General features: G+C 61.6%; 1 protein-coding gene across 2 annotated transcripts; it reads left to right on the top strand.

Annotated features, from left to right (window-relative positions):
• The first annotated feature begins 102 nt into the window (after positions 1–102).
• RINL (Ras and Rab interactor like) lies at positions 103–24094 on the top strand. Of its 2 annotated transcripts, XM_065571740.1 has the most exons (13): positions 103–1138; positions 3029–3108; positions 4773–4926; positions 6898–7081; positions 7523–7646; positions 10527–10599; positions 11522–11610; positions 12082–12441; positions 12835–13461; positions 15455–15769; positions 16738–16866; positions 17246–17409; positions 20831–24094. In XM_065571740.1, exons 3-13 carry the CDS (start codon positions 4865–4867, stop codon positions 21146–21148), a joined length of 2445 nt encoding a protein of 814 aa, XP_065427812.1. In that variant the 5' UTR covers positions 103–1138; positions 3029–3108; positions 4773–4864; the 3' UTR covers positions 21149–24094. The 2 variants fall into 2 exon arrangements, with proteins under 2 accessions (XP_065427812.1, XP_005293247.4); XM_005293190.5 differs by lacking the exon at positions 3029–3108.
• The last annotated feature ends 783 nt before the right edge of the window (positions 24095–24877 follow it).

Here is a 24877-nt window from a genome sequence, read left to right as displayed (position 1 = left end):
TATAAAGGGAAATCGAATTTTGTGCAGAGCCGTAGATGGTCCTGGTGCTGTGGAGGTATTGGCCCATATTCTGTCGGTCTGGTGTAAATCCAGAATGACTCGCTTGACCTCAAAGGATCCCTGTATAAACACCTGTCCTGCCCCAGAGGTGGCTGCATTTCTATGCTGACACCATCCCAGGATCCTTGTATAAAGAGTTGACACAACCTACTCTGAGGTGGTGTCATCTCAGTGCCATCCTAGAGGGAATGGGAGGGGTGGGCGGCCGTGTTAGGCAGTGGCTTATGACAGAGTCCCAGGTTCAATTCCTGTCTCGGCTGTGGACTTCCTGTGTGACCGTGGCCACAGGAAGTGGCCCTTAGCCGCTCCCTGCCTCAGTTTCCCCATCTGTGAAACGGGGATGGCAAAGCTGCCCTGCCTCACAGGCAGGATAAATCTGTTCAGGAGGGTGAGGCGGGTTGAGATCTGGTAAAGAAGAAACGGGCATCATTGCTGTTACTTATAGACGCGCTGGTGCGACTGGGAGCGGATTTAGCCGAGATCAGAATCCAGCCCGAGTTTCCTTCCCCTTGTGGGACTCGCCCGCTGGCTACAGTGCGGACAGGCTCAGCCCCCGAGTCAGAGGTTTCTCGCCGGCAGGCGAGACCATGGCCCTCTGCGCTTGGCGTGCGTCACTTCAGGAGGGCAGCTCTGTGTTTCTATCCCCATTCTGCAGATGGGGAAATTGAGGCACGCAGCGGGAGGAGTGACTGGCCCCAGGTCAAATTGAGATTCAGTGGCAGACTTAAGATGAGAACCCAGAAGTCCCAGCTCCCGCCCTCCCCTGCTGTAACCACTAGACCCGACTCTCCTCCCAGAGCTGGGGCAAGCGCCAGCCGCCCTGCCTCTCCTCCGCCTAGGGTGCCAATGCTGGAGCAGGCCGGGCGAGCTCCTGTCAGAGGCAGCAAGACCAGGCGAGCGGCAGGGTTACGAAACCCCTTCGGCTGCAAGACCGGAACAGACACAAACCAAACAGCATCCTGGCTCGGCCTGCAGGGAGGGGCTGGGGGCTCTGGCGTCCCTTCCCAGCCGCGCAGGGACGGAGCCGGCGTCGAAACGGCTCTGGTGCCCGTGGCTGAGCTGTGGAGGGAAGGAGCAGGTACGTGCTGAGCCGCAGAAGGGAAGTAGAGCTGTCGTTGGCAGATAGGGACTAGTGATTAGAACAGGGGTGGGGGCTGGGAGGCAGGACTCCTGGGTTCTGCCCCTGGCTCGGGGGGGTGCGTGAATGGGGTTGGAGCAGGGGGCTGGGAGGCAGGACTCCGGGGTTCTGCCCCTGGCTCGGGGGGGTGCGTGAATGGGGCTGTGGGTTGGAGCAGGGGGCTGGGAGCCAGGACTCCGGGGTTCTGCCCCTGGCTCGGGGGTGGGGGTGGGGTGCGTGAATGGGGCTGTGGGTTGGAGCAGGGGGCTGGGAGCCAGGACTCCTGGGTTCTGCCCCTGGCTCGGGGTGTGTGTGTGCGTGAATGGGGCTGTGGGTTGGAGAAGGGGGCTGGGAGCCAGGACTCCGGGGTTCTGCCCCTGGCTCTGGGAGGGTGGTGGGGGTCAGGACTGCTGGGTTCTGCCCCTGGCTTTGGGAGTGGGGATGAGGTCTCTGGGTTGGAGCAGGGGCGGGGCTGGGAGCCAGTTCTCCTGGGTCCTGCCCCCAGCTCAGGGAGGTGAGGGGGGCTATGGGTTGGAGCAGACCTGGGGCGCTCCCGAGTCTAGCTGACCGTGGTATTAGCAGTCGGGCTTTTGTGAGTATCTGCGGTGGTCAGACCGGGGCAGGGGAACTCTGCTTCCCTTCTGATCCGTCCCTTCCTGCTGCTGGGAAGGAAGAGCGCCCCCAACTGCACCCCCAGCCCCACTTACGGCCTCGGCCTCCCCCCCAGCCAGCCGATCTCACCCTGCAGACGGCTGCCCCTAATTCAGGCTGAATTCCCTGCCGCGGGACAGCTGTAATTCACAGCTCTGCCTTTCCCCGGCTGTGCCCAATGCTGTGGGGTGAGCGGCTGGGCTGGGCCCTAGATCGCCCACCTTTGCCCCCTGTCTGGGTAACCGAGTGATTCCCCCTGGTGGAGGTGACTGGGAAGGACCACTCCCCCCTGCTGGGATAGTTCTGGGGGTGGGGTGGGCTAGAGTGTTTCCCGCTCTTCACCCACAGCCCAGCCCGCGGCCGGAGGCCGGCCCCAGCCGGTGGAGTTTTTAGCCGGGGAGGGAAAGCGGCGACGTGTTTTCCTGTCGCAGGCCGAGGGTGGGAGGAGACGGAAAGTTACCGAGATGCTGAGCGAGGGGAGAACGCGCAGGAGCACTGGGGGCTGGGGGGAGGGTTTGGATCAGTTGGGCCAAAGAGCCCAGTGCGGGCAGACAGCCGGGATACCAGGCTAGATGGGCCCATGGCTCTGATGTGGGGGGAGAGGAGCGATGGAAGGTCTGGGGGAATTGCTCCAGTAGCTCCTTCCCCCCCCCCCCCCAGTCCCCCGTCCCGCACAGGCCCCAGCGCTCCCGGGGCCGGCCCCCACCTGAGCTTCGCTGCGTAGATCTGAACTCAGATAAAGGAGGCGCGGGAGGAAATGCGAAACGTGCACCCTGTGCGGGCCTCGCAGGCTGGGTCCCTTCTCACAGCATCCCTGCAGGGCTGTGCACCTGTCGGGATGGCCCCAGGCTCCCTCCGCAACAGCCCTGCCGGTGCCCCTCACTCCTGATCCCCAGCCCAGCCCCGGGCTCCCGCCCAGCCCTGCCGGTGCCCCTCACTCCCGACCCGCAGCCCAGAACCTGGATGCCGAAGAACCTGGCCCTTTTGCCCACGCTGTCCCGGGGGGAGTCGCCTGAGGGCACCCCGCCCGTGTCGCTGGCGCTCCCAGGTGCCAGAAGTGTGACACCCAAACGCGCCGGTCCCTCCCCCTCCTCTCTCGCCTTCACACCGCGCCCCGCGGCCTTTCCCCTCCGCCCGGCACGGCCCAGAGACCACGTGAAGGCTGCCGGAGGTATAATAACCACAGCCCTGGCATCGCAGCTTTCGCTCCTTCGTGATCACCTCCCCCTCGCGCTCGTCCTCGCCGGAGATCTCCCCGCCGCTGCTTCTCCCTGCCCCAGGTAAGAGCCCCCTGGCTTTGCTGCTTTCTTCCTTCGCTGGCTTTCTCCCGGCGGCGGCCGGCGGCAAAGGCCCTGGGCTGGGCCCAGGTGCCCGGGAGATCTGGGTGAAGGGGTGTGGATCGTGGAAAGAGGGCCTCATCCGCAGCCCACGGGACTCCCAGTTGCTGCACTCGGGCATCGGACAGAAGTCTAAGCATCTCCGGCTGGGTGCCTACCAGCCGCAGGGCCCGTCATCCGTCGTACGGCCAGCCGCAGCAACACACAGCCCAATCTGTGGGGTCCGACATCTGTCAGCTCCCTCCCTGTAGCTCAGAGGCAGAGTGGCCCAGGGGGCTGGGATTCAGGAGAGCTGGGTTCTGGCCTCGGCTCTGCTGCGTGACCCCCGGCAAGTCATGGCTCCATGCCTCAGTTTCCCCTCCCACCCTTTGTCTATTGAGAGTGGAAGCTCTTTGGGGCAAGGGGCTATCTCTTGCCCTATGTCTGCGCAGAAGCCAGGGCAAGGGGGCTGCGATCTTGGTCGGCATCTGTGCAGCGCCGGGGCCCTGATCTTGGCTGGGGTCTGGGCAGCGCCCGGCGCGCCGGGGCCCTGATCTTGGCTGGGGGCCTTTTGGTGCTACCATAATGCACCTAATAAATTACAAACCAGTTGGTGAGCCCGATCTCACTCACGCCCCCAGAGTCTCTCTGGGCGCACGTTCACGGGGGAGGCGATGCTGGAACACACCCAGATGCCAGGGAGAGCGGAGGAGCTGAAATAGGGGTTGCCATTACCCAGTGACTAAGCCTGGGGATGATTCTGCCTCCCCTGATGACACGCTGGGCGGATTGAAACCAGCGCTGGGTTGGTTTTGAAGCCCGGTGGCCCCCTTTGGGAATATGGGCTTGCAGGTGGGAGGGGCGGGGTGGGGGGTTAAGGCTCCCTCGGGCTTGGCCGCGGAGCGAGCGCCCCAGAACTGGGCCCACGGAGGGGTCGGGAGGGGGCTGTTAACCCTTTACAAGCACACTCTAGAGACTGATGTGCCAAGGGGGACGCCAGGGAGTTTCAGGGGAGCAGGCGGTTCTCCGGGGCCATGGAGCCAGGACTCAGTTGCGGTCCTGTCCAGGGCAAGGCTGAGGGGTGTTGGCTCTGTGTCGGGGGGAGCTCCCGCTCCAGCAACCAACAAAGGACTCCAGTCTCCAGAGATGTCCATCCCCTATTTGATGTATGTGCCTGTAGCACTTAGAGGCCCCCGCTGGAAGCGGGGACCCCCATTGCACCCCAGGAAGAGCTAGGCCCTGCCTGGAGGCGCTCCCAGGCTGAATAGCCAATGCCTAGGACTGGAAAGTGTTAGGCCGGGTCCGATCTTACAAGGCTGTTATCCTGCCCGTGGGCAGTGGTAGCGCCACACAGAATCACGGTCCTCCGGAAACAGGAGGTGTGTGTTGAGGAGAACTGACCCCCAGTGACATACCCCAACACAGCTCGCGAGCCAGCTTTGTCTCTCTTGTTAACCAGGGGACAGGTCCCTGCTGGGACCTCTGTGCTGCACAGAGAGACACCTAGCGGCTGAAGGGGGTAATGCGAGTGAGAGGAACACTGCAGCAGGCAGGGGGGCAACACCCCCCCACAATGGCCCTTTACGCGTCCCCCCTCCCCCCATGACAAAGTTGTCTCCTGCTTGCAGAGGGATCTGGCACCTAAATGCATCCTGGGACACAGGTTTGCGAGCAAGCCGCCTCTGCTGATGGGTTAGTTACAGCTACTGGGCTATAAAGGATGCCTCACGTGTCTGCCGAAGAAGATGTCGATCCTTCGGGGGCTGGGGACAGTGATAACCGGTAAGCAAACCTCGAGACGGGAGTGAGTCTGTGTAGCCAGCCAAGCTTTGGACAGTGCATGTGTAACCACTGCCCTCTGCTGGATGGCACCAGGGCCGCTGCTGCGTGTCATATGCCCTATACTGCTCCCAGCCAATGGGGATTCTGCTTTAGCTCGAGAGTCAGGGGGTCTGAGCAAGAGGACCTGGGTTCTAGCCCCCTTGGCGGGAGGGCTGGGGATTGGTCAGTCCCTGTGTGGGGTTGTGCTAAGCTCTGCAGCTTGTCCCAGCCCTCGCTCTGCTGTCTGGGACATCCAGCAGCAAAACTTTTCCTTCGGGGGGCCCAAGACGGGGGGTGGATGGGGACAGTGAGGCCAGGGCCAGACGGGGTGGGTGGGGGAAACTGAGGCCCGGGGCAGTGCTACGGATACGTTCCCTTCCTGGTTCGGTGCTTCCCAGCTCGAGCTGGGAGCGGGTTTGATGGGATTTCAAGATGTGTGGGTATGCAGGGCCCGGGGAGGGGGAGGTGTAGGCTGGGGTGCAGGGGGTGGTGTATGCATGCCCCCCCCCCCCCCCCCCGCGATTTACACACTTTTCAGGGAGCCCTTTGAACGTATATTCAGGCCATTGGCTTCGGGGAAGCCCCCCCACGGCTGGGCCTTCACCTCCCCCCAGTCCCTAGAGGCCTGGAAATCCGCCATGGTGGGGCGGGGGAAGGAGAGCGTGGCTGGGTGGCTTTTTCAGCCGTTACAAAGGGTGTGTGGGTGGAGGGAGCCGTCACGTGGTGGAGCCGCGTTCCTTTCGCAGTGGGGCTGGGTAGGCGTCCCTCGCAGGAGGCCGGGGAGTTGTGTGTGTGTCCGTCCGTCCCACGCGCAGCTCGGCACCAAGAGAAGCGATTCTCTGTAGCTTCCGGCTCTGTTTGGCAAAGTTTAGGGTCCAAGTTGGGGCCAGAGCAGCCCTGGGAAAGGGGGTGACACTACAGTTACGGGGTGCAGAGAAATTTGGGGCCCCTGGTTCATCAGGTATGCTGGGGCCCTACCCCCCTGTTTAACCCCAGTTACAGATTTTTGGGGGGGGCTGATACTAGGGTCCCCCCCCGTCAGTCCCGATGGGGGGTGATATAAAATATTACAGTAGCACCTAGACACCGCCACTCAGACCGGGGCACCTCTAATGCCAGGCACTGCAAAGAGCCCCCCAACTAAGATTGTCCCCCCCCATCATGCCAGGGCCTGGCCTGATCCCCCCACCACTTAGGTTGGGGGGATCCTGTTATCCTGGGAGCTGCACTAACCCCCCTGACCAAGATTAGGGCCCCCCATCATGCTGGGCACCGCACAGACCCTCCCCAAGCAAGATTGGGGTCCCCCTGTCATGCCAGGTGCAGCAGCACCCCCTCCTTTCCCCCTGCCAGATATCGGGTCCCCCATTGTGCCCAGCACTGCACATGCGCATAATAAGAGACGGTCCCTGCCCCCAATGAGTTTGCCATCTAACTAGACAAAGGAGAAGGGGCGTGGCGCCTGTTTACAATTGGGGAAACTGAGGCACGGTGCGATGCCGTGCCTCACCCAGGGAGCTGGGGATTGACCCAACATGCCCTGAGTGCCATCCAGCGCCTTAAATGCTCGACCCGCGTGTGCATGTGTATTTCCAGGGGTTGCTAAGGTCCTTAGGGACAGATACAGTGCGGAGAGGTCTTTGCCTTGGGCAGGGGGGTAGAGAACACCCGCACCTCCTGATCTGAGGAGCTGTGGGGCTGGGCTGGGATCTCCTGTGACCAGCTAGAACCCAGGCGTCCGGGACACCCAGCCACGGCTTTTCATGCCCCGCTAAATTCAACTACACGAGCGGGAGCCGGGACAGCGCTGCCGCATCGGCCAATGGGACGCGAGCCGGAGGCACCGCCACCCCCTCTCATTGGCCGGATGTACCCCCAAGGCGTGGCCGATGCCCACCCCTAGCTCAATGCCTCTCGTGTGTTTGCGTGCAGCCCCCAGCGCCTGCTACAGAATGGCCAATGCGAGGCCCCGGCGGGAGGCCAGGCCCCGGCGGGAGGCCAGCCCCCGCCCCCCCTGACGCTCCTGGACAGGCTCCTGCTGACCCGGGGGCTCTGGCAGTTGCTCACCCTGCGCCCGGAGCAAGCCACGGAGCTGCTGAGGATGCAGCCGCCTGGGGTAAGTGGCTGGCCAGTGGGTGTGGGACCATGCGGGGCTATAAGGTGGCGACTGGGTGGAGCTCTAAGGTGGGTGTGGCTCTAAGATGGGCAGGGCTTTAAGCTGGAAGGTGGGTGGGGTCAGAAGGTGGGCGGGGCCGTAAGGTGCTGGCTGGGGGCTTGGGGCTACACCCTCCTCTTTTCCTCACTCCTGCCCCATGGAGGGCTGGCACTGGGGTGACTAATGCCCTGGGGCTGCCATTAGCACCATTCCTGGCTGGCAGGGGTCAGACTGGGAACTGCAAGCTTGGGGACAAACCAAGGCCCTGTGGGGCATGGCGAGAGCCAAACTGCCCCCCCCCCGTCTCAGCTGGGGACCCCACAAACTGGCCTGCAAAGCCAGACCCTAGTGCCCCACTGGCCTGCTCCCTTTCAAACCCGCCAAACTCTCTCCCGTCCCCAGACGTTCCTGGTGACCGGCACGGGAAGCGGGGAGCTCAAGGCGCTGTCGGTGCAGAGCAGCGGAGAGGGGCCCGGAGCCGGAGCCGGAGGCGTCTGCTGTTTCCAGATCAAGGAGCACGGCTCAGGTAGGTCAGGGCAGCCCCTGGGAGCCACATGTCTGGGCTCGTGCAGCGCGTCAGCAGAGCCAGGGATAGAACCCAGGAGTCCTGACGCCCTAGACCCCACTCCCCTCCCAGAGCCAGGGAGAAAGCCCAGGAGTCCTGGCTCTAGCCACTAGCCCCACTCCTGGGCTCTCTCCCTGGCTCTGGGAGAGGAGTGAGGCTAGTGGCTAGAGCCAGGACTCCTGGGCTCTCTCCCTGGCTCTGGGAGAGGAGTCCTGGCTCTAGCCACTAGCCCCACTCCTCTCCCAGAGCCAGGGAGAGAGCCCAGGAGTCCTGGCTCCCAGCCCCCCAGCTCTAACCACTAGCCCCACTCCCCGCCCAGAGCTGCCCCCATCCCTGAAGGGCGCACCTCCCCCCATCACGCACCCACATCCCCTCGGCTAGGGTGCTTTTCACCCGACTTGGGGTGGGGGCAGGTTACTAGGTCTTTAAGAGTTGAGTGGGGTGGGGGTGGGGAGTCAGGAGTCCTGGCTCAAACCACTAGACCCCACTCCCCTCCCAGAGCTGGGGATAGAACCCAGGAGTCCAGACGTCAGTGCTTCCTGCTCTAACCACTAGTCCCCACTGCCTCGACAGCAGCTGGATGATACAACGGGCCCATAAAGTCCTGAGGTCTGTGACGTCGTTTCCTCCTGTGTACAAGAAAAGGGAAGGGCCCCAGCTCTAGCAAAAGCCCGGAGGGGGAAGGATCTGATGCCATGCTGGGGACCCCGGGGAGGGGCTGCGGACTAGACCCACCCACCTCCCAGGACGCAGCCGGCTGCTCCCGGTGGCAATGTTGCTCTGGGTTTCAGCATCAGCCTCTGAGCTTCACCCCTGCCCAGCTCATGCTTCTTTGGTGAGGTATGTGGGGCAGGAAAGGGCAGCGCCCAGCTAGGGAGGACTTCAGTCTAGTGGTTAGAATGGGGGGCTGGGAGCCAGGACTCCTGGGTTCCATCCTGGCTCTGGGAGGGGAGTGGGGTCTAGTGGTTAGAGCAGGAGGGGCTGGGAGCCAGGACTCCTGGATTCCATCCTGGCTCTGGGAGGGGAGTGGGGTCTAGTGGTTAGAGCGGGGGGCTGGAAGCCAGGACTCCTGTATTCTCTCCTCAGCTGTGGCAGGAGAGTGGGGTTAGTGGTTAGAGCAGGGGGGTGGGTTGAGAGCCAGGACTCCTGGTTCTTTTTTCCTAATTCACTCTGTAGCCTTGAGCAATTCTGTTCCCCTCTCTGTGCCTCAGTTTCCCCCCTTTACGACATCTTAGTGGGGAGGCTAAATCATCCCCCTTTTTAGGATAGATGGGGTAAACTGAGGCACGGGAAGATGGCAGCTCTTGGCCCAAGGTCATACAGAGGGCGGGAGCAGAGAAAGGGATTGAATCCAGGACTCCTGGGTTCCCATTCCCAGTCAGCAACTCCTTTCCTTCTTCCTGGTAAAGGAGCCGAGGATGGATGGAACCCAGGTGTCCGAGCTCCCTGTCCAGTGCTCCTGCCAGGTCTATGTCAAAGGTGCATCTGGCTTGACAGCCCAGGGGGCTTGCAGGTGGTGGACATCTCATGGCTGGGGGTGTTGGAAAGGTGGGGGACTGTGAATCTGCTGGGGAGAGGAGGCAGCTGCCGGAGGTGGAGAAGGCGCAGTGTGGGGAGCTTGGCTTGGTGCAGAGCTGGCTGGGGGGAAACTGAGGCACAGAGTGATGGCTGATCTGGGCCCAAGGTCAAGCAGGTGGATAAAAAAATCCCCCCGCCTGGACTCCTGGGTTCCATCCCCAGCCAGAACCTCCGTCAGCCCCTGGGTTAGTGATATGAAGGCCCCAGCCAGGCCTGCGCTGGCATCAGGGCAGCCTGTCGTAGCTTCCTCCTCGCTTCTAGGAAGAGTCGGGGCAGCTTATCTCTGCCGATCTCAGCGGACGCGTTCTGTGCCCGGGGCGGGGGCAGGTGGGGTTGCTCGGGGCAGTCCTGAAGGGAACAGACCGGGGTACGGCCACGCTGGAGCCAGCCAGGGCCTCGGGCTTGCCCCTGAGGGGTCGGTGTGGACCAGGACTGGGAGCATCAGGAAACAGCCGAGGCTTGTACCTGATTTAAAGGAGTGCCGGACAATGCCAGATAGTGGTTAGAGCCGGGGCGGGGGGGGGGGGGGCGGGAGGCTGGGAGTCAGGACTCCTGGGTTCTCTCCCCAGCTCTGGGAGGGGAGTGGGGTCTGGTGCAGAGGTTCTCAAACTCTGGTCCATGGCTAGTTCCCTCTAAGGGCCGGACTAGTCCCCTATTCCCTGGGCGGCCGCACATGAGAGAATGACGGGCCACCCAGCAGATACCCGTGTAAGGTGAGGTGGTGGCCTTGCGGGGAGGAGGGGGCAGTGGGGTAAGAAGAGGGGGTGGAGGGAATTTGGGACGTGTAGGGCTGCGGCGGGCAGAGAAAGAGGCGACTTTCCCCAGCTCCAGGGCTGTGGCTGCCGGGGAGAGACCCCCCTTCTTCCCAGCCCCAGCTGGGGGGCTGCCACGGCTCTGCCATGGACCCTCCGCGTCAACCTGCTCTAACCACTAGAACCCACTCCCCTCTGATTCACCATCGGGCACATGGGATCAGGGAGGGTTTTTGGCAGTCTGGTGCTATGGGGAGCACAAACTGGGGAGCAGGTCAGGCACTGGAGGCCTTGGCACTCAGATCCCCCCCCGCCACACTCACACTTTGGAACCGACCTGACCTGTGACGTGCCCCACCCCAGAACAAGCCGCTTCTTAGGAGCTCAAGAGACTCTCCCAACTGGGGAAAACTTCCAGCTGGCTTCTGCTGTCAGGCGAGCCCCCCTGCAGCCCCCCCCCAGCACCTTGGGGCCTGCTCTGTGTCTCAGACCCCATCTCTCTCTCTTCTAGCTGTTTGCCTGGAAGGATCCCAACTGCGTTTCCTGGGCCTACTGGAACTGGTTGCCTTCCTCTCCGTGAGCAGGTGAGCGGGGCTGGGGGAGGGGGGGGAATGGGAGGGGACAGGTGACACTTCCCCTGAGTCTCTGCTCTCCTGTCCCCAGGGCTGGGTCTTTGCCTCTATCAGTTAGGGGCTGGGAGCCAGGACTCCTGGGTTCTATCCCCAGCTCTGGGAGGGGAGTGGGGTCTAGTGGTTAGAGCAGGGGGGCTGAGAGCCAGGACTCCAGGGTTCTATCCCTGGCTCTGGGAGGGGAGTGGGGTCTAGTGGTTAGAGCAGGTGGGGCTGGGAGCCAGGACTCCTGGGTTCTACCCCAGCTCTGGGAGGGGAGTTGGGTCTAGTCCTGGCTCTAACCACTCCTGACTCCCCACCCCCACCCCACTCAACTCTTAAAGACCCAGTAACTTGCCCCCACCCCATTTCTGGTGAAAAGCACCCTAGCCGAGGGGATGTGGGTGCGTGATGGGGAGGTGCGCCCTTCAGGGGTGGGGGCATCCCCGACGTCTAGGCCAGCATTCGGGGAAGCGGAATTCATGGGCGCGGGCCTGGGTTTGAGGAAGCTGCGGGGGTGGGGGCAGGGTGGCCACGGTGACTTCCTCCTGCAGCTGCCCAGTGTGGGGCATGCCCCTCCCCCGCGGCACCCCTGCTGCTTCCATTTCAGGCGTCCAGGGGGGCTGGTTGGCGCCAGGAGGGCAGGGCCCTGGCCGGTGTGGGCGTCCGGGTGGGCTGGATGGTGCCAGGAGGGCAGGGCCCTGGCCGGTGTGGGCGTCCGGGTGGGCTGGATGGTGCCAGGAGGGCAGGGCCCTGACCGGTGTGGGCGTCCGGGGGGGCTGGATGGTGCCAGGAGGGCAGGGCCCTGGCCGGTGTGGGCATCGTGAGGGTCCTTGGTGCACTCCCCCGTCTCCCTGCAGCCCTCCGCTAACTGGCTCCTGGTCTCTCTTGCTTGCAGGGACGTGCTGCCCCTCCCGCTGCGGCTCCCAGCTATCTTGCAACACCTCGGCAGGGCCGAGCTGGACACCTGCGCGGCCCTGGGCATGAGTGAGTGCCCGCCCGAGGGCAATTTCACCCCCAGCCAGGGCCTCCGCGAGGAAGCCAGACACCTTCACTCGGGGGAGGGGGGAATGGGGTCAGGTCGGCTCAGTGTCCGACCTCTGTATGGAGCCAGGTGAGAGAACCCAGGAATCCTGGCTCCCAGCCCCCCCTGCTCTAACCACTAGACCCCACTCCCCTCCCAGAGCTGGGATAGAACCCAGGAATCCTGGCTCCCAGCCCCCCCTGCTCTAACCACTAGACCCCACTCCCCTCCCAGAGCTGGATAGAACCCAGGAGTCCTGGCTTGCTCCCCACCTCACCCCACCCCACTTTAACTAGTAAGCGCCAGAGCATGACAGTGGGGCAGGAAAAGTACCTGTGTCCTACCCTCAGCACACAGCGCGGACCCCCCCCCCCAATAGGTTCTGTCTGCCCAGGGGCTCACATCTGTCTCCTGCTGCCCGGTGTCCCTGGCAGGGTTCTGGAGTCCTCCCTTTAAGCCGTCGGCCTCAGGCAAGGAGGAGGAAGAGAACATGGGGTCCAGCCCCGAGCCCCCCAACCCCCCGGAGAGGAGCCGCCCGGCCTGCTGCATCCGGGTGACGTCGGAGGACGGGGCACTCTGCATCATCAACCCGCTCTTCCTGTCGGAGCACAGCAGCGAGGGCTGGCTCCCCGCCGGGGTGCCGCCCCCGTTCCACCCGCCCGAGAGAGGGGGCACCATCCGGCTGAGGAACGGGCAGAGGCCCAGCCTGTTGGACAAGCCGCTGGCGCCCACCGCCGCCGAGACGGACCAGCTGGGAGCCCCGGAGCCCGGGAAAGAGGGGGAGCAGGGCAAAGGTCAGCACCAGCGGCCTACCGGTTTGGGGGTGGAGCTGTTGGTATTGGTGGGCAGGCGGGTGCTGGGACGCAGTGGGGTTGTGGCATCTGGGTAACACGCCCGCCCTGGCTGACCCTTTCCCCTCTCCCACAGGGGTCCCCCCCCATATTGCAGGCTCCTGGGGGGTGGAATTGCCCTGCACTCAGGATCGGTGGTAGGGAGGGGGGGTAAATTCCTCACCCCAGAGCCCCTAGACTAGAAGGAATTGCTCCCTTTTGCGGCGAGCCTTGTAGTAGGTTGTTATCCTGGGACTCCCGTCCTCTATGGGGCGTTGCCCCGGGCAACGCGCTCTAGGGGGCTGCCACTGGGGGAACGGACCCCCAGCCCCTCAGCGCCCCCGCTCTCCCCAGCAGGTGATGATGCCCCCCCGGCCTCCGTGAAACGGAAGCTGCTGGTGCGCCGGCCGGCCTGGAACATGTCCGAGGACTCGTCGTCCCCGCCGCCGGCCGAGCGGCAAGAGGGCCCGGCCTCCCCGCACCGGGTCTCTTGGATCGAGGGGGCCTCGGACGCCCCCTGGGCGCTGAAGAAGTCCCACTCGGAGTCCTCGCTGCTGGGCCCCCGGGACAGCCTGCTCCTGCCGCCCATCCCCGAGCTGGACTCGCTGTCGGTCAGCAGCGTGGAAGAGGAGGCCGACGCCCACCCGGCCACGCCCCGCAAGAAGCACCAGTCGGCGGCGCTGCCGGGCCGGGTCCTGCACCGGCTGTCGGCCGTGGGCAGCGCCCTGACCAGCTTCCTCTCGGCCGAGCGCCGGCTGGCCAAGCGGGTCCAGGAGCTGACGCAGGAGCCGGCCTCCTACGTGGGGGGCCTGGTGCAGAACTTCGTGGGGCACGTGCTGCGGGGCGGGGCGGCCCGGCACCCCACCAGCACCGACCTGCTGCAGGAGATCCGCCAGATGATCAGCAGCCTCAAGGGCTACCTGTGTGAGAGCTCGGAGCTGCAGGACGCCTGGGAGTACGGGGACCTCGAGGAGCTGGACCTGGGTACGGGGCGGGGGGCGTCCGCTGGGTATGGGGGTTGCTGGGTGGGGGGCATCAGCTGGGAACTGGGCATTGGGCTCAAGGGGGGAGGGTGCTCTGGGAGCTGGGGAGGGGAGGCATCTGGGAGCCGGGTTTTGGGTTCAAGTTGCAGGGGGCAGTGGCTGGGAGCTGGGTATGGGGGGCCGTAGGATGGAGGGGCTGGGAGCTGGGTACGGGGGGGTGGGAGGATGGGGATTGGCTGGGGATGGGGGAACGGAGGATGGGGATGAGCTGGGGATGGGGGATTGGCTGGCAGCTGGGTACGGGGGGGGGCTGTAGGATGGAGGGGCTGGGAGCTGGGTTCGGGGGGACGGTAGGATGGGGATTGGCTGTGAGCTGGGTTCGGGGGGACGGTAGGATGGGGATTGGCTGGGAGCTGGGTATGGGGGGGGCTGTAGGATGGAGGGGCTAGGAGCTGGGTTCGGGGGGACGGTAGGATGGGGATTGGCTGGGAGCTGGGTTCGGGGGGACGGTAGGATGGGGATTGGCTGGGAGCTGGGTACGGGGGGGGCGTAGGATGGAGGGGCTGGGAGCTGGGTTCGGGGGGACGGTAGGATGGGGATTGTCTGGGAGCTGGGTACGGGGGGGGCGTAGGATGGAGGGGCTGGGAGCTGGGTTCGGGGGGACGGTAGGATGGGGATTGGCTGGGAGCTGGGTACGGGGTGGGGCGTAGGATGGAGGGGCTGGGAGTTGGGTACGGGGTGAGTGATGCAGAAGAAGGGGGACATTCCCCTCCCCCATGGGAGGAATTCTCAAGGTGGGGCGGGGGTGGGGGGCTGGCTCAGTGGATCCCACCTTGAGGTCACTGCTTTGGATCTAACCTGCACCAGCAGCCCCCCCCCAGTCATTTCCCATCTCTTCCCCCCCCCCCCCCCCCGGCCCCTTGCATGGAACGAGCTTGTTGGGTCTCAGCCGCTTCCCGGCTGCACAATGTCTCAGCAGAGTGCCCAAGGCCTGACAGGCCACAGACAGATTTTCTCTCTTCTCCCCCCCCTCCTCCCCCCCCCCCGCATCGCTGGGGTTGGGGTGAGATGTGCTGGGGGGAGGGGGGAAGGTTGCCCAGACTGCACCCGATCTTGGTTGGCTCTGGCAATTGGTGGGGGGAAGGGCCCCTGAATAGATTCCCCCCCCCCCCCCCCGAGATGGAGCCTGTCACGGGTAAGCTAGTAGCGCCACACCCCCCCACCCCGCCCCGGGGTTATAAATAGCCCCTCCAGGAAGAGAAGCGCTGTCTATAAATGCAGCCGGAAAGGCCACTGTGGTCAAACCGCCCCCAGCCCGCTGCAGCATCCGCTCCTGCTCCGGGGTGTCAGTGAGCGCCTGGGCAGGAAGCCGAGGGCTGGGGGGGTGGCGGACGGGGACTAGGGGGGGCGGACGGGGGACTAGGGGGGGGCGGAAGGGAGGAGAGCTCTTAAAGGGGAACCGGGCCTGGCCCCTTGGTGCTGTGGGGGGGCCCAGAGGCTCCCCCCACTCCTGGGGGAGGACAGCTTGGTGCCAGGGCCGGGGAGCCAGGCGGTTCGGGCAGAGCCGTGGAGAACGGGTCCCAGCTCCACAAGACGGGGCGGCATTCGGTGTTAGCGATGCTTTAACGGAGACAACAAAGTGCTCTGGGGTTAGAGTGTGTGGTGTCACACTCCCCTCCCCCTCCCCGAGCTGGGGAGAGAACCCAGGAGTCCTGGCTCCCGGCCCCCTCTGCTCTAGCCACTAGCCCCACTCCCCTCCCAGAGCTGGGGAGAGAACCCAGGAGTCCTGGCTTCCACACACACCCCCCCAGCTCTAACCACTAGACCCCACTCCCCTTGTCACTTTTGCAGCTGCCTCTGCCCTCCTGGGCCCCAGCCGCCATGTGGCAGGCCCAATGGAGACGAGGTTCCTAATCCGGAGCCCCCAAGCTCTTGCCCTGTGCTGGACACCCCCTGCCTGACCCCCCGCCCCCCTCTCTCCATCCCCCCCACAGGCTCCGTGGTGGAGGCGGCCCTGTACAAGTGCGTCCTGAAGCCGCTGCGGGACTGCGTCTACGGGCAGCTCCTGGACTTCCACAGCCGGGACGGGAGCCTGCAGAAACTGCGCGATCACCAGCTGACCATGAGCCGGCAGAGCCTGGCGGAGCTGGGGGTGACGGCCAGCGTCCCCGACGCCCCGGCCCTCGAGCGCATCCAGGCCAAGCTGCTCCAGATGCACCAGGCCTACTCGCCCAAGAAGAAGGAGGCCCAGCTGCTCAAGGCCTGCAAGCTGATCTACGAGGCCATGAACCACGGCACGGGCGGCAAGGGTAGGGGAGGCTGCCCGGGGGCGGGGGGGCCCAGCACGAGGCTGCCCAGGGCTGCCAGGGAAACCTGCCCTCAGCTCCGGGGGAATCCCCGCTACCACCTGGGAGCCCACTTCGCCGCCCCCCAAGATGGCGTCCTGCCCCGTGTCTGCCCCTGCCCCTGTGAATTGTTTCCGAGCTGCCATCTCCACCCCCCGCCTTGATGGGCGTCTGTTTCAGGGCGGGGGGGATTGTGTGGGATACTGTGGACATCCTGTAACTTGGGGTCTTGGGACTGGCCCCTGCAGGGGGAGGATTGAGGCTCCCCCCCCAGGGTATTGGGACTGGCCCCACGGGGGGTGGGGGTGGGATCGAGCCCCCCCAGGGTATTGGGACTGGCCCCTATGGGGGGGTGGGATCGAGCCCCCCCAGGGTATTGGGACTGGCCCCTGCCGGGGGGGATGGGCTCGCCCCCACCCCAGGGAATTGGGACTGGTTCCTGCCGGGGGGACGGAATCGCCCCCCCCCCCGGGTATTGGGTCTGGCCCCTACGGGGGGGGGGTGGGATCGCCCCCACTCCAGGGAATTGGGACTGGCTCCTGCCGGGGGGACGGAATTGCCCCCCCCCCAGGGTATTGGGACTGGCCCCACGGGGGGGGTGGGATCGAGCCCCCCCAGGGTATTGGGACTGGCCCCACAGGGGGGTGGGATCGAGGCCCCCCCAGGGTATTGGGACTGGCCCCACGGGGGGTGGGGGGGTGGGATCGAGGCCCCCCCAGGGTATTGGGACTGGCCCCACGGGGGGTGGGGGGGTGGGATCGAGGCCCCCCCAGGGTATTGGGACTGGCCCCACGGGGGGTGGGGGGGTGGGATCGACCCCCCCAGGGTATTGGGACTGGCCCCACGGGGGGGTGGGTGGGATCGAGGCCCCCCCAGGGTATTGGGACTGGCCCCACGGGGGGCGTTCTCACCACGTGTCTCTCTCTGCTCAGAGGTCTACGGGGCGGACGACTTCCTGCCGGTGCTGACCTACGTCCTGGTGAAGTGCGACATCGTCTCGGTGCAGCTGGACGTGGAGTACATGATGGAGCTGCTGGACCCCAGCCAGCTGCAGGGAGAAGGTCAGAGCCCTGGCCCCGTCCTGGGGCGCCCCCGCTAGGGGTGAGCCTGCAGCCGGGCTGGCCGACCCGGTGGCTCATGGGGTTGGGAGCCAGGCACTGAGGTCGAACTGTGCCCTGGGCAGCCCCCGATGGCTCCTTGGCTGAGCTGAGTTTGTGGGGTCTCGATGGACTTGGCGGGGAAGCTGGCGCTATCCGGCTGCCTTGCAGCTCAAGACAGCGAGTGAGAAGCAAACAGGCCATGGAGACTGTAGAGGGAGTCTCCCCTCGCCGGCAGTAGTAGTAGGCCTTTTATCCTCTCTGTCCGCCAGCCCCTAGCGGCGACGGGCATGCCCACGGGCCCCCGACGTCTGAGCCCCGCGTTCCTCCCCCTCTCCTGCAGGCGGCTACTACCTCACCACCTGGTTCGGGGCTCTTTACCACATCAGCAACTTCCAGTCAGCCATGGTAACCCGGCAGATCAGCATCGAAGCGCAGGACTCCATCCACCGGTGGCAGCGCCGGCGCACCATCCACCACAACCAACACAGCCGGCGCCGCTCCCAGGTAGGGTCAGCTGCTCCGGGGAGGTCACCGTTCTAAGAGGGGCTCGGGGGGCGCCTGGGTTCTCTACCTGCCTCTGGCGGGGGTGGTTAGAGTGGGGAGGAACTGGGGGGGGGCAGGACTCCAGGGTCCTATGCCCAGCTCTGCAAAGAGAGTGGGGTCTAGTGGTTAGAGCGGGGGAAGGATGGGAGTCAGGACTTCTGGGTTCTATCACTGGGTCTAGGAGGATAGCATGGTCTACTGGTTACAACAGGGGGTACAGGGAGCCTGGGTTCTTTGGCCCTGACTTGCTGGGTGATCTTTGGGGTCAGTCCCTTCGCCTCTCTGTGACTCAGTTTCCCCATCTGTGGGAAAAAATGGGGTCATCGGTTTATTCTGAGCAAGGACCCGTGAACGAAAGCATGAATTCACGGTCGCCTTGGGAACGTGTCAAATGCGTAGCTAGTTAGGAAAAAAGACAGGAGGAGAGTGCGCCGTGCACAGCAGGTGCGTGAACTGGCAATCTGGGATCCCAAGGAACCAGTCCCAAAGTGCGTAATACTACGGAGAAGTGGGTTCTCATTGTGTTTCAGAACATGTATATAAGCTAGCTAATAACTTTGTACTCCGGATGGGCGGTGCCCCCTGCCTCTGGGGCCGATCGGCGCCACGTAGTGCTGCTGCTTGCCCGTAAACCGGAGTGACAGGTTCAGAGTCGAGCGTTCTACAGACCCATATTTTGGGGAAGCCCTTGGGGCTGGACGGACTAACGGGCTTCTGGGTGTTGTAATGAGCAGTCGCGCCGGTCTATGCGGCATTCCTCTTCCCCCTCCGCACGGAGATGGAATTGCTCAGCTGTGCGTGTGTCATAGACCCAACATGAAAAGCTAAGGGAGATTCTCCTTCATCGCCAGTGCTTTGGGAACGGAGGGGTCTGAGTTTTAGCCTCTCCCGCCATCCTGTTTATATGAGCAGCCCAGCGAGAGGCGGGCCCGAAGAGTTGAATTTGAGTGTAGCTACCAGCCATGTGTCTGGCCTTGTTTATATACACACAGCTCCTCCCAGGAGTCAGGGTCGTAGAGCCCCGCCTTCTTAAAGGCACAGCAGGCCCTTATTCGGTGAGAGAATGGTGATGACGAAAAGCCAAGTAACAAAGCTTCACTTTATGTAAAGTTATCCAGTTTGTAAACGTTCATGAGTTAGTCACGGCTGCCTCGAATGGTTGACTGTCTTTCTCTTGATCCACCTGTGGTTGGTTATTAGGTGTATTACGGTAGCATCTAGAGGCCTCAGTTGAGATGGGGCCGCTGCCGTGCCGGGCGCTGTACAGTCCGAGGCAGCTCCTGCTCCAAAGAGCTTACACTCTAAATAGACAAAAGAACATAAGAACGGCCCTACTGGGTCAGACCAAGCGTCCGTCTAGCCCGGTATCCTGTCTACCGACAGTGGCCAATGCCAGGTGTCCCAGAGGGAATGAACAGAACAGGGAATCATCAAGTGATCCATCCTCAGTCACTCAGTCCCAGATTCTGGCAAACAGAGGCTAGGGACACCATCCCTGCCCATGCTGGCTAATAGCCATTGATGGACCTATCTTCTATGAATTTATCTAGTTATTTTTTGAACCCTGTTATGGTCTTGGCCTTCACAACATCCTCTGGCAAGGAGTTCCACTGGTTGACTGTGTGTTGTGTGAAGAAATACTTCCTTTTATTTGTTTTAAACCTGGTGCCTATTAATTTCATTTGGTGACCCCTAGTTCTTGTGTTATGAGTAGTAAACAACACTTCCTTATCTACTTTCTCTACACCAGTCATGATTTTATAGACCTCAATCATATCTCCCCTTAGCCGTCTCTTTTTCCAAGCTGAAAAGTCCCAGTCTTATTAATCTCTCCTCACACGGAAGCCGTTCCATACCCCTAATCATTTTTGTTGCCCTTTTCTGAACCTTTTCCAATTCCAATATATCTTTTTTGAGATGGGACGACCACATATGCAGGCAGTATTCAAGATGTGGGCGTACCATGGATTTATATAGAGGCAACAGGATATTTTCTGTCCTATTATCTATCCCTTGCTTGATTATTCCCAGCATTGTTCGCTTTTTTGACTGCCGCAGCACATTGAGTGGATGTTTTCAGAGAACTCTCCACAATGACGCCAAGATCTCTCTCTTGCGCGGTAACAGCTAATTTAGACCCCATCATTTTATATGTATAGTTAGGAATATGTGTTCCAATGTGCATTACTTTGCATTTATCAACATTCAATTTCATCTGCCATTTTGTTGCCCAGTCGCCCAGTTTTGAGAGATCCTTTTGTAGCTCTTCGCAGTCTGCCTGGGACTTAACTATTGGGTAGTTTTGTATCGTCTGCAAATTTTACCACCTCACTGTTTACCCCTTTTTCCAGACCATTTATGAATATGTTGAATAGGACTGGGTCCAGTACAGACCCCTGGGGGACACCACTATTTACCTCTCTCCATTCTGAAAACTGACCATTTATTCCTATCCTTTGTTTCCTATCTTTTAACCAGTTACTGATCCATGAGAGGACCTTCCCCCTTATCCCATGACAGCTTACTTTGCTAAGAGCCTTTGGTGAGGGACTTTGTCAAAGGCTTTCTGAAAATCAAAGTACACTATCTCCACTGGATCACCCTTGTCCACATGCTTGTTGACTCCCAAAGAATTCTAGTAGATTGGTGACGCATGATTTCCCTTTACTAAAACCATGTTGACTCTTCCTCAACAAATTATCTTCATCTATATGTCTGCCAATATTGTTCTTTATTATAGTTTCAACTAGTTTGCCCGATACAGAAGTCAGGCTTACAGGCCTGTAATTGCTGGGGTCTCCTCTGGAGCCCTTTTTAAAAATTGGCATCACATTAGCTTATCTCCAGTCATCTGGTACAGAAGCGGATTTATATCATAGGTTACAGATGACAGTTAGTAGTTCTGCAATTTCACATTTCAGTTCCTTCAGAACTCTTGGGTGAATACCATCTAGTGCTGGTGACTTATTGCTGTTTAATTTCTCAATTTGTTCCAAAACTTCCTCTAATGAGACCTCAATCTGGGACAGCTCCTCAGATCTGGTTTGGGAATCTCAGGTTTGGGAATCTCCCTCACATCCTCAGCCGTGAAGACCGATGCAAAGAATTCATGTAGTTTCTCTGCAATGGCCTTATCGTCCTTGAGTGCTCCTTTAGCACCTCCCACCTAGACAAAGGGTGGGAGGGGAAACTGAGGCACGGAACGGGGACAGGACTTGTCCAAGATCACTCAGCAGGAATAGAGCCCAGATCTTGCAAGTCCCAGTCCAGTGCCCTATCCACTCTCTCTGTAATCTGATCTGTCTATGGTAGGTACAGGGTGCCCATCACCATAGCCTCTGGTCTGCTTGATTTATCTTTTTTCCCCCTCTCTTTCTCTCAGGACATCTTCTACGTCTCCTTCCAAGAGCCCTTTGCGAACCAGAAGGCCATCCCCGTCCCCGCCCACATGACAGCGGCCTCAGTGTGCGTGATATGCAGCAAGAAATATGGCGTCTCCAACCCGGAGGCCTATGGTCTCTTCCTGGTGACGGACAGCACCTCCCGCCTCCTGGCGGGGGACAGCCGCCCCCAGCAGATCCGCTCGGCGTCCCTCAAATCCCACTGCGGCTCCAGCTGCTTCGTTTACAAGCTGAAGGGAGAGGAGTCGGAAGTCCCGTTGGAGGGCGACGGCCCAACTCCTGCTCAGGAACCCATATAAGGCCGGTAGAGAGACAGTGCAATCAGCGGCTACCTGGATGGGAGCGTCCAGTCCGGGTATCCAAAGTCCAGCGACCTCGGGACTGAGGCCGGACTCTCCCCAGAGCCTCCCGGGTCCTAATATCTCGGGACGCCTGGGGAAAAAACAAACTCAAACTTCCCAAGGGTCGGAGCACACAGGCCTGGAGCGGCCAGCGGAAAGAGTAGAAGCCCCATTGACTTATAACTGGAGGGGACAATCCTACCATGGCTGGGGCATCCCCATCTTTGCAGGGCACAGCTCGGGGGAGTAGGTGGCCCAAGCCGAGGCGGCCTTTCCTTCCCTTGGAACTCTCCGAGCCTTGGGGCCGCGTTGGTCAGTTTGGCTCCCAGCTGCAGCCCGGGGCCGGGGCGGGTGGCTCGGGACGCTGCGGTCCGGAGCGCAGGAACCGTGCGGCTCTAGCCGGCTGCCTGAGCGGGGGCAGAGTGGTCCTGTGCCATACACGTTTGGGAGGCTGCAGCCCAGTGGGAAAGGGTCAGAAGAGCAGCCGCTTTGCGGGCAAACTCAGCCGGGCGGCAGGGGGAAAATCAATCCAATATCCTCTCCGGGGCAGGGCTGGCATATATCGCCCAAGGGGCATGGTGGGGGTGGGGGAGGCAGCTTGCCCTGAATCACCTTCTATCCCAAGGGCTGCACCAGACGCCCCCCACACCCCCCATATCCAGAGGAATGTAACTAACCAGCCCGTTAGTTCCCCTCACAATCTGAGGTTGTTCCAATAACGTGCGGTGAGCTTTACCACTTCTCTCTAGGACCAGGAACCCAGCTCGTGGGAATCCTTGTTTAAAGGGGAAGTGACCTTAAACTCCTGAACGTTCTGCCTCGTCAGGGGCTATATATTTATATGACCTTCTCCCCTGTAAAGGGAGGGCTATAAAAAGGACTTTGGCCCGCTTGGTTACTCTTTCTTTAAATAAAAAAGGAGAACGTCTGAAAACGCAAGGCCTGGCGGAGCGTGGGTGGGAGGGTTTGTGGTTGCTATGCGGCGTATTACGGTACATATGCAGGGTGAGGGACAGCCCTGGCCCCCGAGGGCTTAGGCCCAGCTGCCGGCAATGCGAATTAAGCCTCCAAGTTCTTTTTGAGGAGCTGGGCCTAAATGGACAAAGGAGGGGAGGGGGAACTGAGGCACAAAATGGGGGTGTGACCAGCCAGGAATAGAACCCAGGTGTCCTGCCTCAATGAGTTTTTCTGTGGCTGAAATGCAGCTGCCTCTGGGGCGGAGTGCAGCACTCACACCACTTCCTATAACAGTTTATGGCAGCGGGCCGTTGCCTGCAGCTTGGCTGAGAGGGGGTCAGTTAGCTGTCAGGGATATGTGTTTGCACTGGGGCATTTCAGCAGGTCTCAATGCAGTAGCCTGTTGTCTTGCAACCTCCCGCCTGCTCACCTTCCTAGGTGCTCTCCCATGCTGGGCTGCTTCTGTGCCGGGGGAGGCTCCCCTGGCAGTGCTGCTGGCCCCAGTGCAATGCTCGGGAGCAAAGTGGGGTGCCCCAGTAGGGGGCGCTCTCCCTTCAGTCCCTGTGGCCCTCCATGCAGTGTCGGGGGGGCCTGGTGCGTGGAGAAGGGGGAGGCGCTCACTTGCAGTCCCGCTGGCCCTGGTGCTCCGGGACAAAGCCATCCATCTGTCGAGGGAGATGTACGAATGGGGGCCTGAGCTCCTTCGATCCCCATGCCCGTCCCCCAAGAGTTGGGGGGCTAGCCCCAGTGTCCAGCCCCAATTCTCATGCGGGTGATTCCATTTTGCATCCTTAAATCTCTCCTGCACTTTGAGCCGGTTACAGCCTTCTCCTTCCCTTCCTGTCCTAACTTGGCATGCAGCGTTGTGCAGCTGCACACAGGGCTGCTGCGCCTCACCCCAGAGGTGGCTGCATCTCAGTGCTGTCTGTATGCTCCCTGCTTGAACAGCTGCTATGCCCCTCCCCTGAGGCGGCTGCACCCCACCTCAGCAGTGGGTGAAGGCTCCTTGTATAAACAGCTGCCACCTCCTAGCCCAGAGGTGGCTGCATCTCAGTGCAGGGTGCAGGATACTATGCTGTGTAAACTGCCCCCCCATGGCTCCACCCCAGAGGCGGCTGCATCTGAGTGCAACATGCCCACTGATCCATCCCTTGAGTATCCCAAGGGCGTTTCACAGCCAAGGTTTGTCCTGCGGCTGCCTGAGGTGTTCCTGTTCTGTGGCTAAACAGCCGCTGACCGTCCCCAGGGCTCTCAGGCCAGCGCCCCCCAGCCCCTAAACCCCACTTCACAAATCCAACAAGCAAGACGCTGTTGATGTTGTGCCTCTTTGGTAGAGGAGGACGCAGTGCAGCTGTCTGGCCACTGGGGACTGTCAGTCACACACAAGCTGATGGGGGCAAGGGGGTTTGTGACCCCCTGAAGAAATAACCTCAGTCAACTTGAGTTGAGCAAAGCTTGGAGGGTGGGGGCTGTAACTGGGGGGTCTAAGCAGTTCCCTCCCCTCCCCACAGCCCGGTGGACCCCAGCCGGGTTTGTGGCTGTAGCATTGAACAGCACCTCGGCGGGTCACCCCAGCAGGTGAGGTTACTGGGCCGGAGATTGTTATATGGTGTGGGAGCTGACTCTCAGTTCCCCCACCGCCTGCTCTAATCACTGGACCCCCCCCCAGAAGCTGGAATAGAACCCAGGAGTCCTGACTTTCAAGTTCCCCCCCCATCCCTGCTCTAACCACTAGACACCCCTCTCCTCCCACAGGGCATGAATAGTGGGGAGCTCCTGGACTCTAGCGTAATGCCCCCCCACACCTCTTCAAATGGACAGCTAGCCCTGGGCCGGGCCCCTCTGGCTCCTAACAGCCAGTGGAAGTGATCCAAGGTTGGGCACCTCGATTGCTTTAAGGATCTGGGCCCGGGTCTGCTCTTCACTGCCTGTCTGTCAGGGTGCGAGACCTGAGACAGGGGGGCAGGGTGGGGCCTCTGGTTTGCTGGGTGCCACCGGCAACTCCTGGGTTCCAGGCCCACCTCGGGGAGGGGTATCGGGGGGGTGGGGGGAAAGGAGGAAAGTGTTTGTGTTTTAACTGTCTTCCAATGACAGGAAGTTTTGTTTAAAACCAGGTGCAAAACAGAGGTGTAGGATAAGAAACCCTTTAAAATCTACTGGGGGTTATCTATTTATGACTTAGAATTTCTGTCTTTCTGTCTACACATCTATCTGTCTATCCCCATCCACCCCCTCTATCTATCTATCCATCCCCCACACCCCCCTCTATCTATCCCTATATCCACCCATCTGCAGTGGCTACAGGAGAACAGCTACGGTCCGGTAGCTGCGCCCTGGGGAGCTGTAGTATAACCTCGCCTACGTCACAGACAGTTTGTCCATGGCTGTCGCTCATCCACCTACCTCAAAGGCAGGAGATCGGTGGATGGAAGAATTTTTCGGTTGACCTGACCGCATCTACAGTGGCGAGGAGGTCGACCAACTCAGGGCCGGCTTTAGGCCGATTCCCCGGAATCGGTCCCCGCTCCTAGGAGGGCCCCACGCCTTAGGTGCTTTTTTAATTTTTATTTTTTTTTACTCACCCAGCTGGGGGGGGGGTCCGCTGCGGGGGTCTTCGGCGGCATTCTGGTGGCGGGGGGTCCTTCGGTGCCGCCAAAGCCCCGGACCGCCGCCGGGTATTTGAATCGGGCCCCGCAGTTCATAGAGCCGGCCCTGACCGAACAAACAACA

Source organism: Chrysemys picta, chromosome 17, assembly GCF_011386835.1.
Source record: "Chrysemys picta bellii isolate R12L10 chromosome 17, ASM1138683v2, whole genome shotgun sequence".
Classification (NCBI taxonomy): Eukaryota; Metazoa; Chordata; order Testudines; family Emydidae; genus Chrysemys; species Chrysemys picta.
Note: the sequence above shows the minus strand (reverse complement) of the source record. Positions and strands in the feature narration are given on the sequence as shown.

Coding starts and splice junctions, on each gene's coding strand:
- RINL (XM_005293190.5), top strand. CDS start 4,865: ATGCCTCACGTGTCTGCCGAAGAAGATGTCGATCCTTCGGGGGCTGGG. Junction 15,770..16,737: donor CCACGGCACGGGCGGCAAGG/GTAGGGGAGGCT, acceptor CTCTCTGCTCAG/AGGTCTACGGGGCGGACGAC. Junction 17,410..20,830: donor ACAGCCGGCGCCGCTCCCAG/GTAGGGTCAGCT, acceptor TCTTTCTCTCAG/GACATCTTCTACGTCTCCTT.